Source organism: Malaclemys terrapin, chromosome 6 (genome assembly GCF_027887155.1).
Source record: "Malaclemys terrapin pileata isolate rMalTer1 chromosome 6, rMalTer1.hap1, whole genome shotgun sequence".
Taxonomy (NCBI): domain Eukaryota; kingdom Metazoa; phylum Chordata; order Testudines; family Emydidae; genus Malaclemys; species Malaclemys terrapin.
The window spans coordinates 54,949,742-54,964,998 of record NC_071510.1 but is presented as its reverse complement, the minus strand read 5'-3'; the positions used below and the strand labels follow the sequence as shown (position 1 = coordinate 54,964,998).

At 39.1% G+C, this 15,257-nt stretch overlaps 1 protein-coding gene across 1 annotated transcript in view; it reads left to right on the top strand.

Annotated features, from left to right (window-relative positions):
- Positions 1 to 15,257, top strand: part of MEGF10 (multiple EGF like domains 10) — a 149,072-nt gene that overhangs the window by 79,711 nt on the left and 54,104 nt on the right. The window contains exons 6-9 of the mRNA XM_054032883.1: positions 2,085 to 2,331; positions 3,563 to 3,683; positions 5,047 to 5,183; positions 12,266 to 12,478. Of these exons, the coding sequence (XP_053888858.1) occupies positions 2,085 to 2,331; positions 3,563 to 3,683; positions 5,047 to 5,183; positions 12,266 to 12,478 (718 nt within the window). The remainder of the gene's footprint in view (positions 1 to 2,084; positions 2,332 to 3,562; positions 3,684 to 5,046; positions 5,184 to 12,265; positions 12,479 to 15,257) is intronic.

The window sequence follows — 15,257 nt, the reverse complement described above, 5'->3', positions numbered from 1 at the left end:
ATATCCCACTTCCAGCAATTGGTAAAATAATACAAGCTGCAAACTGTAAGCCAAAAATAAATTTATTTTTGCCTAGTGGTGCTTTTTATATATTAAGAAAGGTTAGGCCAAGTTCACCCTGATGTAACTCCACCAGGGGGATGCATATGGCTCATTTTATTTTATTTGAAAGAGCTGCTGTCTGATGGTAATTTTAAATCCTTCAGTTCTTCACAGAGGGTTTTTCAAACATTCCAAAACGTTCAAGTTTATTTTTAATTTCTCTATCAGGAATGGCTGAATTGTCCTTTTCAATTGGAAGCAGGAGTGGGACTGTAATATGAATCAATGATGGGGCGTGAAAAAAAATGATTTTGGTGGCCTCCATACAGTCCCGAGAGAACATCTGTCTGTCTCACAAATCCCCTGCACACATACATACCTCTCAGAACAGTTGGTTTCCTGAGGAGAAGTTGAGGACTGATTCAGCATGAGGATTACTTTTCCTCCATCTAGACATTTTCAAAATATTGTGTTGCCAGGTCTGGGTTTATCTGTGAGCAATAACGAGGGAAGACATACATCTTGTGTGAAATACATTGTGCACTGTACAGATAGTCCAGCACATAAGAATGAATGTTTAAATAGCTAAATGAGGAAGAGAGGGGACAAGAATGAAGAAATGAAAGAGAAACAGTTACTACATGTTTGGTTTACTCCATTTATATATATATATATATATAGCCACAGTATGTGTACATAAACAATAGCTACATTGTGGAAAGCATGTTCCAGTGACCTTTTAGGAAAATACTGTTTGAGAGGAAACTGTCACTTCAAAGCATGCCATAGCTCTTAGGAATTAACCAGGACACAAGTCATACAGAAGGAAAAAAATCCTTAAAGGACCCTAATCCTGTTTATTTGTGTAGTCTGAGTGATCAGTTCCTATAGCAGAGCAATTCTTACCCCAAGGAGATGTCTTGAGTTCTTTTGTCTCGCTCTAAGAAAGTAGGTCTGTTCTCTGCTTGGCTGCTCTGCCCCAGGAGAAGACTGAGTGAACAATGGTGGTCAGTCATTAAGGGCATCCAGTGATTGCAACTGAGATTTCACCACTGCACTATTGTTATCAGTAGAACATAAAAATTAAAAGCAGATCCTTTGACCTTTATGATTAGCACATTTCTGGTGAACTGTAGGTGACCTTTATCTTCTGGTTTGTTATTGAAAACTCCTATTTCTCATTATAACCAAATCTTTTCTTACTGTTAAAGATTTCTTTTGAAGGTGAGAAAACAAAAGATTCTGAGAAGGGTTTACTATCATTACTACTGATGGAGTAGAATATAGAAAACAAAAATACATAGTAGAATGATTATAAAAACAAATTGGGTTAACTCAAAATATTAAACGTTATCCTTACTGTCTGTGGTATAGATCACCATACTGTTTAACCAAATAACAGTTAGTTTCTGTTGTTTGATGGAATGTTTATTACATTGCTTACAGCAGTGTCAACCAGTAGTATTGTAAAACATGAAAGGAAATAGCTGTAAGTATGTAAACTAGTTGGAAGTTTCGCTTTTAAAAAATTGCCATGCAGTGTGATCCTCTTATAATGAATTCATCTTTACATAGAATAACTTCATTGTGGGATTCTGATATATGTTTATGGCTCCAAAGTTAGATTATGGGCTAAATTTTGCTCTCATTTATACTCATACAACTCCACTGAAGTAAGTAGCCAGATGGAGAATATGACCCTTTGACCATGTAACTAATGATTCACTATCATCATAATTTCAGTTTCACATCATAATGCATTGAAGGAATTTGGAACTTACCTTTATTTCACTGTAGACGAAGTTTCAGTTTATTTTAAGTGCAGATTAAGGCATATACTTGTAAACAGGAAATTAAGTCCTATCTGGCTATCAAGACACTTAAAGACCCAGGAGAGCCAAGGGTGTCTCTACAAGGATACCACTACCATTTCTGTGTCATAAAAAAAGCCATCTTGATATCTCTGAATCATCATGTCTTCTGCATTGCACCATGCATGCTTATAGAAGTGCTATGACATTTTCTTTCCACATTTTCCTCAGCATGTGATAGTGACCACTGGGGACCCCACTGCAGTAGTCGCTGCCAGTGCAAAAATGGAGCCTTATGTAATCCCATCACTGGAGCCTGCCACTGTGCTTCTGGTTTCAAGGGCTGGCGCTGTGAGGAACGCTGTGACCAGGGAACATATGGAAATGATTGTCACCAAAAATGTCAGTGTCAAAATGGAGCCACCTGTGATCATGTGACTGGAGAATGCAGATGCCCTCCTGGATATACTGGTGCTTTGTAAGCAGAGGGTATATTATTTACTGTTGGGAAGGCGGGTTTGGCATGGCACTAACCCCAGGGTAAAATATTTAGTATTTAGTAACCTATGTGAACATTATGCTGCAAGTGCTTCTTTTAAAACTTACCAATACTTATATCTGATTATAAGTCCCTCTGTATACTTATCAATGAATGTTATTAAAATGCTAAATGCTAAAATGCTCTTGGTAAGGTACAGCTGTTGCACTGGTAGCACCAGCAACTTTGTACAAAAGCATTCCTGACGTTATGAATCTGCACTAATGAGTAGTATGGTTTACATTTAGGTTTTAGTATAAGTTTGAGAATTGACTTCAGCTTTTAGATTTGTGTTTAAATTAACCACTTCATCTCCAGCCTACTTCTTGCAATGGAATATCGGGACAGGACTGGTGCATCCCATAATCTGAGTATTAATGTCCTGGCTGCATTAGGTAGCAGTCAACAGTTTAAGATTTGGGGGTTGAATTTTAAGGATTAAGCCCAAATTTTCAAACCATTCTCTGTACATATGCTCACATTTTGGGTATTTGGAATGAGTATTTAAACACACACAATAGATAGTTGTATGGGCAGCACTCTGTTTGCATGCACAAACTCCTGGTAGAAAACTAGCTGGCACAGTCTATAAGGGAACAGGACTGGCCCAAGAGGAAGCAAGGCCATGCAAGACAACAGTGACCTAATTCAGAGCTTTCCCTAAAGAGTCTCTGCTAGTGAAGTTCATGTCAAGTCTTGGCTGCTAAATAGAGCTGCTCCCTATGCCCAGTTTAGAAGGTGAACACTGCTGCCAAAGCAGCTGCCTCTTGGAAGGCAAAAGGGACAACAAATTGCAATCCCTGTACCTGCGGGAATGAGTTTGGCCCATAAAATATGTCCAAATTCTGTCCAAGTTTTATAAAATTCAGCCAACAGAGATTGGCCCTGTAGCATAGAAAAATTCACTTGATTGGGTTAATCCTTCTAGCAGAGAGTTATAATCTTTGTTCATACCAAGACCAAACTTGTTTTTTCTAGAAAGAAATATCTTTAAGGAAAGATACATACATACACTTACAATTTTTAATTGCTAATTTTATTTCCATATGTTCATGTCATTGATCCCTTAAAGGTTATTTCCCTTTATTTCTGAGTGCTTGCCTAAGAGAGGGGGAGAGACTGAACTTTGCATATAAATAACAGTTATACTCATTATGCACCAATTGTTTAGCTGTGAGGATCTTTGTCCCCCCGGCAAACATGGACCACAGTGTGAAGAAAGATGTCCATGCCAGAATGGAGGAGTGTGTCACCATGTGACTGGGGAATGTGCCTGCCCACCTGGATGGATGGTAAAGCTGCTTTCTAAAATAAATATAAACTGGGTAAATTTCCATGTTTGTGGATTTCAGGCAACTTCAGGAGAAAGTTTAATTGGAAAAGCAAAGACAGTGTGACTGAAGCCAGAAACAAAAGGAAATGTATTTTAGCACATGGTACCACCACAAGGGATCAAAATCAAATATAAATTCTGGACTGCCTTGGTAATCTTTTCAAAGAGTGGGAAAAGGAAAATGTGCTTTCTGCAGGCATGCAAACACCATCTTTTGGAACCTGATCAGAAGTCTTGTCCTTGTGGATATAATTTGATATAACTGTTACATTTTGAACAGCAGCACCATTAAATACTCCTATGGTGGCCTTCACATGTGTTTCCAAGTATATGATGCTACCCTCTTAAAAGAAAAGTAGGTAATGGACAGGTTCTGGTGGCACCTTCATAGCCCAGGAATACAGTGACATCAGAACATCTGCTTCATAACTGATCAATAGATTTTCTATCCCTTTGCACCTCACACCAGCAAGGACCCATTCCTACCACAAGGGCAAACATGAGAGGCTCCACTGGTTTCCCAGACCCATATGGGGAAAATAATTCTATAGAAGGACGGAGGCCATTGTTTCAACAGTTTATATCCAACAACCAACAAATTTAATCATGCTAGATACCAGGGTGGTTGGAGATTGTCTATATATAGTAAGGGGGCAAACAAACAAAACAAATAATATATAAAATAATAGGCAGTGAGCCCCGGGTGACCATTTCTGGCAGGCAGTGGAAAGGGAGTTAAAATGATGTGACAGGGAATTTTTAAATAATTAAAAGGGAAACATTTAAAGTTTAGATTCCAAACCATCCAACTGTACACATGTACCATGTGATCTTATTGCTGTTACCCTCAGTCTTCTTTCCCCACTGATGTCTATTGCTCTTGCTGTGTTTTGTTTTTAGTTAAAGCTACTCAGAAAATGCTAATATATTTTCTGCGAAAAACTTCACACAAAATTAAAAAATTTGGCTTTCTTTGGAATATTTCATAGAATTTTACAATAATATGAAAATTGAAACGTTTTTTAGTTTTTGTCCCCTCCTCTCCTTTTCTACTTGAAAAGAGCGTATGTGGTGAAAACCCACATGAACTTTTTTTTATTCTCATTTTTTGACCAAAACAAAAATGTTGCACTACTTTTTTCATTTTGACAAAACATACTCTGTGTTTAAGGCTAAAAATGAACCTGGCATTTTCTAGAAGAGTATAAGCAGTCTGATACAAGATCCCATTAATCTCCTCACTTCTTTCCAATCCCCTTCTCTTCTTCTTCTCCACACAGCTGCAGTCCCAAGCCTAACATTTGGATTCTGTTTGTAAACAGGGCACAGTCTGTGGTCAGCCTTGTCCAGAGGGTCGTTATGGAAAGAACTGCTCCCAGGAGTGTCAATGCCACAATGGAGGGACATGTGACTCAGCAACAGGGCAATGTCACTGCAGTCCAGGTTACACAGGGGAACGGTAAGTAAAACTCACCTCTACCAAATTGTACCAAGGATTTTACAGCAAAAGGAAAAACTAGGAACCAGGTGGAAGCATATCGTCAGTGATATAATTCAAAGTGTTTTATAGATTTGTCAGTTATGTCACCTAAATGATAATGAATCAAAAGTAAAGGTGGCAGTTCAATTCTTGAAAGATGTTTTAGTCCCTATGAGAAATGGTTTAGTTTAAGGACTCTCATACTGTGCCCAGTGTACCCCCAGTAATGTACAGGCCCCTGGCTGAGGGGTCTGCAGAATGAGATAGTTTGAGAACCAATAATGGGGTGAGATGGATCAATGGTGGCTATAGGATGAGGTCACTGAAGAAGTGCTGATCCATTTGGTCTCTGAACTGGGCTACCAGCTGTCTTCTTTGCAAAGCATTTTCATTCAAAAGAAGAAATTAATCTTTTTCATTGTCTAGCTGCAGTTAAAATGTCCATCAAATGTGTTTCATAGCAAAAGTGAACATAATAACATTTTTCCCTTATAGAGGGGTAGAAAGTGCTGAAAGAAGTACCTTCCTGCATACCTTTTAAACAGTACACAACCCAGTTGCTGAAGTCCACAATAACTTAATCACTGGGGTTAGTCCGTAGGATCTCTGCCAACAATGATAGGTACCATCACCACATTCCACATGCAATTCCAGTGCAGGCATCCACAGGATGTGGGGATAACCCAACCAACCATAAAAAAACATAAACAACCCCAAAGAAGAAAAACAGCCAATCCAGAGCTATTAGTGTTGCCAAAATTAAATGTTTGCCTCTGTAAGGAAACATTGGAGATTGTGTTACATGCATTTAAACAGACACAGGCAAATCAGAATGAAAACACAAACCACTTTCATGAGAGACAGGACGATATACGTGAGAATCTCCATGCTGCACACAGGTGTTTCTAAAGACAGTTGTGGCTTCTATTTTTCTCATTTGAGATTAAAGTCTTGCTGTAATTTGACCTTATAAATCAGAAACAATTATAGGCCACACTGTGTCTATCCCTTGCAGAAGTTTGAGGTACAAAGAGCCTTTCATTTTTTGCCCTCCTGAATAGGGTCCAGGCATAGTTGTAGTCCCTGTGCTTACCAACGTGCTGGGCCTATTCCCTGGTAGGGTGCTACTTATCCCTCTGTGGTATGGATCGGTCAAAAGGCCATGGCCCCATTGGCTACTTCACACCAGTCGACCAGCCATGGAGGGAAGTACTTGTTGTGTTCTGTGTTCCTACTAGCAGCTAACAGGATGGTGTGAACAGGTGTTGGACTACTCCCTATATCAATTTATAACTTCAGGCTCACTTATACACCAGCAAATGTGTGTTAGTATGTCTAATAGAGTCTAAGTGAGTGTAATGAGATCTAATTAAATTCTAGGGAGTCCAGTTTATGCCACTTTAGCCATCATTTTTGAACACAGCCCACTGGGTATTCATTGATACCAGTCTTCAGTAAAGGATGGAAGAGGTTCTTTCCTAAACAAATATCTTGATGAGAATGCAATTTTAAAAAAATTGCAGTGTGAAATTCGGTCTAATTTTGTTGGATTTCTTGATCACCATTTTGCAAAATTTCTCCTTTAACTTTTTTTGCACAACCCCAGTGAGTAAACATGTAGGTGGGATTTTCTCCCAACATTGTCCAAATGACTCTTCTATTAATGTCAACAGAAGCATTAGGCCAGCACTGAGCATTTTTGAAAATCCCACCATCAGTGCTCATGAAACTGAGGGACTAAGAGCGCTGGCTTGAGCTAGGCACAGGGCGTGCAGGAGCTGAACATGTTTCCCCCACTTACCTCTGTTAAGAACCTCTCTTCTGCTCTGAAGTGCCCCATTTGTAAGCAGAGTCTGCCAATCATACAAAGATATTGTGATATCTCCAAGGAGACTATTTTTTTATGTATTGGGGAAGAGAATTGGTTCCTTCTTCAATAGGCAGAAAAACAGTATTAGCTCTAGGCCAAATCTTCGAGTTCTCAAGCTAAATCTCTCATTTAGCCAAATCCTGGAAGGTGCTGTGCACCTGAAACTCCCATGGGTGCATAACACATCTCATGATTTGATGTCAGTATGGCCTGAGTAAGGATTTCAGCATTTGGCCCTATTTATCTATCTGTCTTTCTGTTTCTCTGTGTACATTTGTATGGACCAGTCAATACATCGTGTAATTTGTATAGGGCCTGTATCAATAAATATTCTCTGATTTTCTCTGGCATGTAAAGCTGTGAAACACTCCACATCCTGGCTCTGTGCATGGTAACCTATTCAGTAGGAAGGTCAGCCTGCTGTGAAATGCATCATAAAATCTTTAGGGCTTTTAATAAGGTGGTGGTGTCATTCTGATTTTAACAGTTCAGTCATAAAACACAGAGAAGCACAAACTGAAAACATCATGCTGAGATCATATATTCTCTCTAAAAACCACCAAGGGAAATGTCTATTAAAAAGTACATCAGGAAAATGGGTTATATGTTTTAGAATGATCAAACAGGAAACTGGCTTTTCAGTATTTGTGCTAGATAGCAAGATGTACAGAATCATCTTCAAAATAACTAATGTCTTTTTACAAAACGTGTAAAAAATTCAACAGATTTTTACTCTTGGAAAAAGCTGTTAATTTTTCCTCAAAAGCTACATGAAAGAAAGTCTGATGGAGGCTTTAGAAAAGAAATCCCTTGATCAGAAATTGACTTTGTGTCTTTATGGTGCTGCTACATAAATGAAGCAAAAGAAAAAAATGCTCATTATTTTTTACTATCTTCTGTGTTATCCCACAGTCTCCTCTGACATGTATGTGTGAAAAGGAGTAGCCAAGTGGGTTGTTGTTTTGTGCCCACTCCCAACTACCATTGAATCTATGGATGTTCTCTGTACCAGTTTTCTCTCTCTCCATTTGTCTCATCTGTTTAGACTGTAATCTCTTCAGGACAGGGTCTGCCTCCTACTATAAGTCTGCACAGTCCCTTAGTTCAATGGCTCCTCTCTAGGCACTACTATAAAATGAATAACTAATAGTCCTTGTCTATGGCTGGAGCCATGAAAAAGGTTTGCATGTTAGAGTGGTATCTCTGTTTTAGCACAAACCTCTTTGGTCCCTTAGGTAGTTTCCCTGCTGGGATTAATCCTAATTTTGATTTCATTTCGGAAGTCCATTGAGGGATACTTTTAACATTAGGGTTAATTAAAAACCAGTTTAATTATTTCCCCTCAGATAGAAAGTCAGGTTTGTCTTAATGACATAAAAAATGATTGGCCCAAACTGCTCTTTCTGAGTTGGAAGTGGAAGGAGTTTTGGTATTTACAAACTCTTTACTTTGGGGTCAGTGCTGTGTTTAAGGCACAGTCATGAAGATTGAAATTATTCCTGGTGCAGTTCCAAGAGACATTGTGTTTGAAGCAGAGAATGTCCAGATTCAAAGCTACTGTGCACTGGGGGCTCTCTCTTGTTCCAAACTGGGAAAGGCATAGGACGTAGTTTTGGGGAGGCCAGAAGAAAAGTCTGAGGCTATGTGGATCTAGTGACTGGAAACCTCTACATGTGGGTTGTAAAGGTGCTACTGTTGCTATTCCAGCCCTCAGGCTGTAAAATTGACTCAGGAGAGGATACATTGCAATTTCAAACCTAGCCTCCAATTTCGGGGGTACATGGTGCCATGGCCTGACACTGGAGGACACTGGAGGTGGGGGCTACTCTGTCACACAATACTTGTAGTTTTCTTTTTCAAACTGAACTGAAATCATACCAAGTGCCATATTTTGTGCTGCTTGAATCCTTGAAAGGTAGGATTTTATTCACCCACCTTGTATTTCATCTTGTAGAAGATTCCGAGCTGTCAGCATTAGGTGCTGTATACCTGGAAGCCAGAAGGCAAAGAATAATGAAAGGCAAAGGATATATATAGGCAGCTCCATGCTACTCCAACCTGTCAATATTCTTTGCCTACTCTCTTGCTTTCTGGCATACTTGTAATTGTCTGGAATCATCTGCAGGAAGGGAGGAGATGAGGGAGTCGGACAAACAGAATTACTGGTGATGAGTAATTTCCCCAGGTTTTAATGTGGGTTCAGTGTTGTACGTAACGGAAACCTAGAAAAGTTAATGTGACTGAATTACAGGGAACTGTTAGTGGTTTCAGTATGTATTTTATCATATGTTGGTAGAGCACTAGTGTTGTGTGGAAAACATCTGTAGCAGCTGGTCTTAACTCAGATTTTTCCCCCCTAACCTTCAATTATCTCCTTACAACCAGCTTATGTTCTAAAGAGCAAACACTGTTGGGCATAGACTTTTTGCTTTATTCTTATGTCAGCTGTCACAGGAAAAATAACAACCTTTATGCAAGCCTTATTCATCTTTCAGGGCCTGATCCTGCAAGGGGTGCTGAATGCCTCTAATTCTCACTGAAATCACCCCACAAGTTCAGCCCCTTTGTGTTCTTGTGGGAGTAAGTTGTTAAATCCTGTCCAATTGCACTTTACAAATCCCAATGGCTACAGAATTCATAAGAGAGATTTTAGAAATCTGCCCTGTTTTGTTTTTAAAGAGCAAATTGCTTCATATTAAATGAAACACAACGGCAGTGGGGGAACTAAGAGAGGGTCACAGTGAATGCTGTGAAAGTGTGACTAAATCTTTTTCTATCCTCATATTTGCATAATGGATTATTTCAACTCACAAACTGAGATAGCTCCGTTCCCTCACAATCTTCAAAATAATAAAAAACCATGTAACACATCCAGTGCAAACCCATTTTAAAAAGCAGTTAACAGGTGTTTGGGTGACAAGTCCTATAGCAGCAGGACAACTCCGTACAGATGGGTTTTTATAGCTTAATTGTTGATTTAAATAGAAAGTACAGCCTCCACCAATCTCTTTGCATTTATACTAATCTATTATTAAACATTCTTCTGCACAGATTTACAGACCTTGTTGGGTTTTTTCTTTTGAATGTTTATTTTTAATACAATTGAATTTTTTATCCTTTTCTTTGCTAGGCTGACAATTTCTTTAAAATGAAACACTGACCCAGATCCCCAGCACAGTATTTGTTAGTGACTTGGCAGCATGAAAAATGCCTGCTACACTGACTTCCCATTTACATGACTTCACTTGAGTCCCTAGAGGAATTTTTCTGTCTCTCCAAATATTGCATACCATGCTCCAGGAAACTACATCTCTCTCCTCAGTATCTAGCTAAACCATTCAGGAAGAAACTCAACCTGAGGTCTTAGTATAAGTTCCTTCTTGAGAGAAATGATTAATTCTTCTCCTTTTCAGCCTTTCTCCACTGGAGAAAATAACGTTTTTTGCAATTGCTTGCCATTTGGTAATCTCTTTCCTACTAGGGAATAGTATCATCCCCTTCATCAACATGTTGAATTTGTTTAAAGCAGAATTAGGATTTCTGGTGACTGACTGGCAACAGTTTCCGCAGCTAAAACCCAAGGAGAAATACTATCTATTTACTAAAACTTCGCCATGCTTTAGGAGCAATAAGTCTTAAGTCTTATTTAGAGTTAGGATGTCAAGCCTACTTCTAAAGACAGAGCCGTACTCCCATATTTTGACAATATTGAATCATATTCACAATCACTTCTATACAGGTAATTCCAAATTGCTTCACTACTAAGGATGGCAAATGTGTTTATTATTCATATTTAATACAAAAAACTATATTAAAAGTAGATAGGAAAGTCAAGTGCTCAAAAATTAGGAAATGCTTGTGAAAATTTAGTTTGACCCGTTTGTACATTAAGATAGTTTTGCCCGTCTTCACATAGGAATCCTGGGACAGAGCAAAGGAGGGAATCCAGATCTCCAAAATCCCAGTACAGAAGCATTAAACACAAGAGACCAGGCTTTCTCTTCTTGCAACTTACTGATTCTTCATTGTCCATCCTGTGCACTGAATGAGGCAGGGTTCCTATAGAACAAATACTGTGTGACTGTGTAACTAAAGTCAGTACCATAATGCATACTTACTCTGGGGATGAACTGACCTTTGCTTTGCCATTTACGTTTCTTAACTTTTGGGTGTTTGACATTGCAACCATAATGGGTGAGATCCTTGCTCTGGCCTCTTTATTCTGCACAAAAGGGCCAGAGTGGCACAGAGGGGCCCCCAAAGATCCATATTCATCTGGGTGTGCATTTCCTCTGATGCAAGCACTGTGGAAGACAGCTGTGTGGCTGCCTTCCAAGGACCTCTTCACAAGTCCTGGTGTAATGTGTGTGTGTGTGGGCAGAGTGCAGAAATACCAGGCAGTGCAGCAGTCCTTAGGGAAACCCAGGAAGCTTGTTGTAATTTAGACAGGCCTGCTCCGGGTCTCGCTAGCCACTGGAGTAGCCCAGGATCCATGGACACACAAAGGTGGCTTAAAGCTATCATATCTCCCCTTTTCTCAGGCTACCAGTTCTACCCTGTGTCTGTTTGAGCCAAGAATCCCACTCAATCTTCTTCTAACATATGTTTTTGAATGTCATTTCTAGCATTTTTAAAAAAACAAACTGAAAAACCATGTGGAACTATATTTACATTCCCAGTCTGCAGCCCTCATGGTTATCAGCTGGGTACAAAGTCAGGAGTTTTAGATCATAGCACAAATGACTACTTGAGCTAAAGAAGGAACTGTTAGTGTTAGTAGGTTATCCTACTGTGTGAACCAGCCATTAATAGAGGTGGTGTGTGTGTGTGTGTGTGTTTGAGAGAGAGGGACATATTTAACATTGGAAAAACTATTTCCCCTAACTTTTGTACTCAGAAACTAATGAAATGTTTTTGCTGAAACTTTCCAAAAAAACATTTAGTCTGAGGCTGATAACAAGCATATAAAAGTTAAAATTTGGCAAAGTTATAAGCAGTTGAAAACAGGAGCTTATAGTGCAAAGTATTAGGCAACCTTAAATAGAAGCAAAATTACTAGCTCCACCTATAATGATTTTAAGAATTCTGTCCAGAGAAAACTCTTCAGAAACTAAAATACATTTTTACATTGATACTCCAAAAATGTTTTAAATTTAAGGCAAGTAAACCTATTTTTTCCTGACTTTCACAGATGCCAGGATGAATGTCCAGTGGGGACTTATGGAGTGCAATGTGCAAAGACCTGCCAGTGCATGAATGGAGGGAAATGCTATCATATTAGTGGTGCGTGTCTCTGTGATCCAGGATATACGGGAGAACACTGTGAAACAAGGCTTTGTTCTGAGGGAGTCTATGGTCTCAAGTGTGACAAAAAATGCCCCTGTCACTTGCAGAACACTCGCAGGTATGTTGTTATATCTTTTAGCAGATTTTCTCCAGGTGGAACATTTAACCAAGAATGTAAATTATAAGGAAATAAGTTCCTTAGGTTTCCAGGAAAAGTGAATCAGCTAAGAGCCACAAAGCTTAGACAGAGAGACTATTTAATGTTTTTATAATCATGGTAAGAAACACAATAACAAGTAGAGCCAGAACTGCATAGATATAGAGATAGAGATAAATAGATATATATTGGCTTACAGCTTTATTTGATGTCCTTAAATAGATTTTAAGATGAATATCAAGATTCATTGACACGAGATAAATATTGACCTGGTCTTGGCCTTGTCTAAATTTACCACATATAAAAATAAATCTTTACATTTTTCACCATATGAGGTCAATAGACTTGCTTCTCCTTTCACTTACACTGGGGTACTATTAATTAAGAGTATCTCCAATCAAGTAAATGGAAGTACACCATCCCGTACACACAAAACTGATGTGAGAGGAGAATCAGACCCAAGATATATATTGTGGGGAGGAAGCATGCTGATTGTTTTAATGAGATATATCTGGAATTCTCACCATTATGACTATAAATTTCAAAAATGTAACTTTTTCATTTAATCTAACATTCGACAAAAGGTGAAGTTTGATGCCAAGAAATTGAATAAAATTATTTGTATAAGCAATCTACTTGATTTACATTTCTCCATACCTCTGTAGTATTGACTCAGAGAAGCTAAACAATAGAAACTTAGGTTTCAGAGTAGCAACTTACTAACTCATCACGTGACTCTTTTCAGGCAATCATGAGCCAAATATTTTTGCATTGTGTATGTATCTATGGGACCCACAAAGCCTTAACATGTTGTAATAAAAATCTATAAACCAGAAATTCTGAGATAATCCCTTTGGGATACTAGGGAAGGGATGGGAGATAAGACAAGATAACATACAATCAAAATATAATTCTCATGACCAGGCTTATCTTCTTATAAAGCACACCTGGCTATATGAAAGACTCCAATAATTTTGCATTCATTCACACGTAATTCCATTAATAATACACAATATGTCAGATAAGTTTTGTGTACATATGCCAAATGTTTTGCTGTCACGGATTGCTGTGTTAAAACTATTTGCAGAAATGATGTACTCTTATACAGAACAATGTTGTGTTTTGTATCTGAGATGCACATTTTTTTATACATAAAAATAAAGCCTTTATTCAGAATTTAGAAGTAACATTAAAATGCACTGGGACGTTAATGAAAAAAATCTCCTTTTGAATATCTCTGTTTGTGTGATCCTGTTAGAGGGCATTGTGAGAAATAAATTCTTGGGTTGCTTAAATTGTTCAGCATAACTTCTGTTGACAAGCCATGTAAGAGAGGGCTGCATTTCTCTCATATTTCACTTACGTATTTGTATGTTGGTGTACTTGTACTTCTGTTTATCCCATCTACTTGAAATGTGATTTGAAACAATACTGTTTGGACAGGATGTGAAATCCAGTAAATTATGGATTGGGGAGAGAATTTAGGATAAGAAAAACTATAATCCCTCCCCATTTCTCTGCACCTTGTCTGGCACTTAAAACAGCAGTATTTGGCCCTCATAGCACTATGTGTATAAATTATGGTTAGCCAGTTTTCTGCAATTTTAACTGAAGACTAGTGTAGAAGTTTAGTTTGACAGGAAAGTATTGCATTGTATAGCATTTCTGATATTTCAAGGATTACTTCTGATTTGTGTTCAACACAGCTGTTCCTTCATTTATACCTCTGGAAGACAGCTTGTGGTCAAATCAAATCACAAATGTTCAAATGTAAACAGCAGCATATGGCTGATCTTTTTTTGAACATTTTCCCTTCTGTATGACAAATCAATGGAACTTAGCACTGTTGTGGGTGTGGGAACATGTGTGTGTGTAAGTGCATGTTACAGTTGAGTAGAGAAAAGTGAGGGGAGGAAAGCAAAAATTCACAGGCTTCACAAGATATTTTTATATTTTTCTTCTTCCTTCGTACTGGGGGGTGATTAAGACCACCAGCTAGTAGCAATCAGATAACTTATGAATAATAATGGGGAAAACATAGGCCCCACTGAGGATACTTCCCTTCCACTTTTGATGATACAGTTGTTTCTGGCTATCTTCTGTGACTAAATGCCAGCCTGGTGGGAAAGAACTTACTCTTACATAAACACATCAGGGAATGTCTATGTAGAGCTGATTGGGACTTTTTCCATTAAACATTTTTTGTCAAAATGGAAGCTTTTCATGGAAATGTTCAGAGGGAAGGTCTCTGAGGTCCAGGAGGGAATTTTGGAGAAAGAGAGAATTATTAATACATCCCAGTATAGCTAATAGTCCAGTGGTTAGGGCACTGAGCTGGGATGTAGGAGACCCAGGTTCAAGTCCCTCCTTGATCTCCCTTATGAGTGCCCTAACAATCATGCTACAGAGTCAGTCTCTCTCTCTGGCCCATGGGCTACAGGTATAGGCTGGGGGAGGCTGTGCCTCCCAAACAGCCTGGTGTGGCTCTGCCCCCAGACTCCCTCTTGCAGTTCCCTGTGCTTTGTCCTGGCTTGGGGTGTCCAGTGCTGGGGCTGCACTACCCACCTTGCACTTGGACCATACTGCCTGGTGTTGGGGGTAGTTGCTTGGCACTGGGACTGTTGGCCATGGTGAGGGTGCTCTGGGCTCCTGTGTGGGAGCAGAGGGAGAGCGGTAGGGCTTGGGGCAGAACGGGAGAGGCCGGGGGCTAGCCTCCCCCAAAAGCTGGGTCACCAGCCAC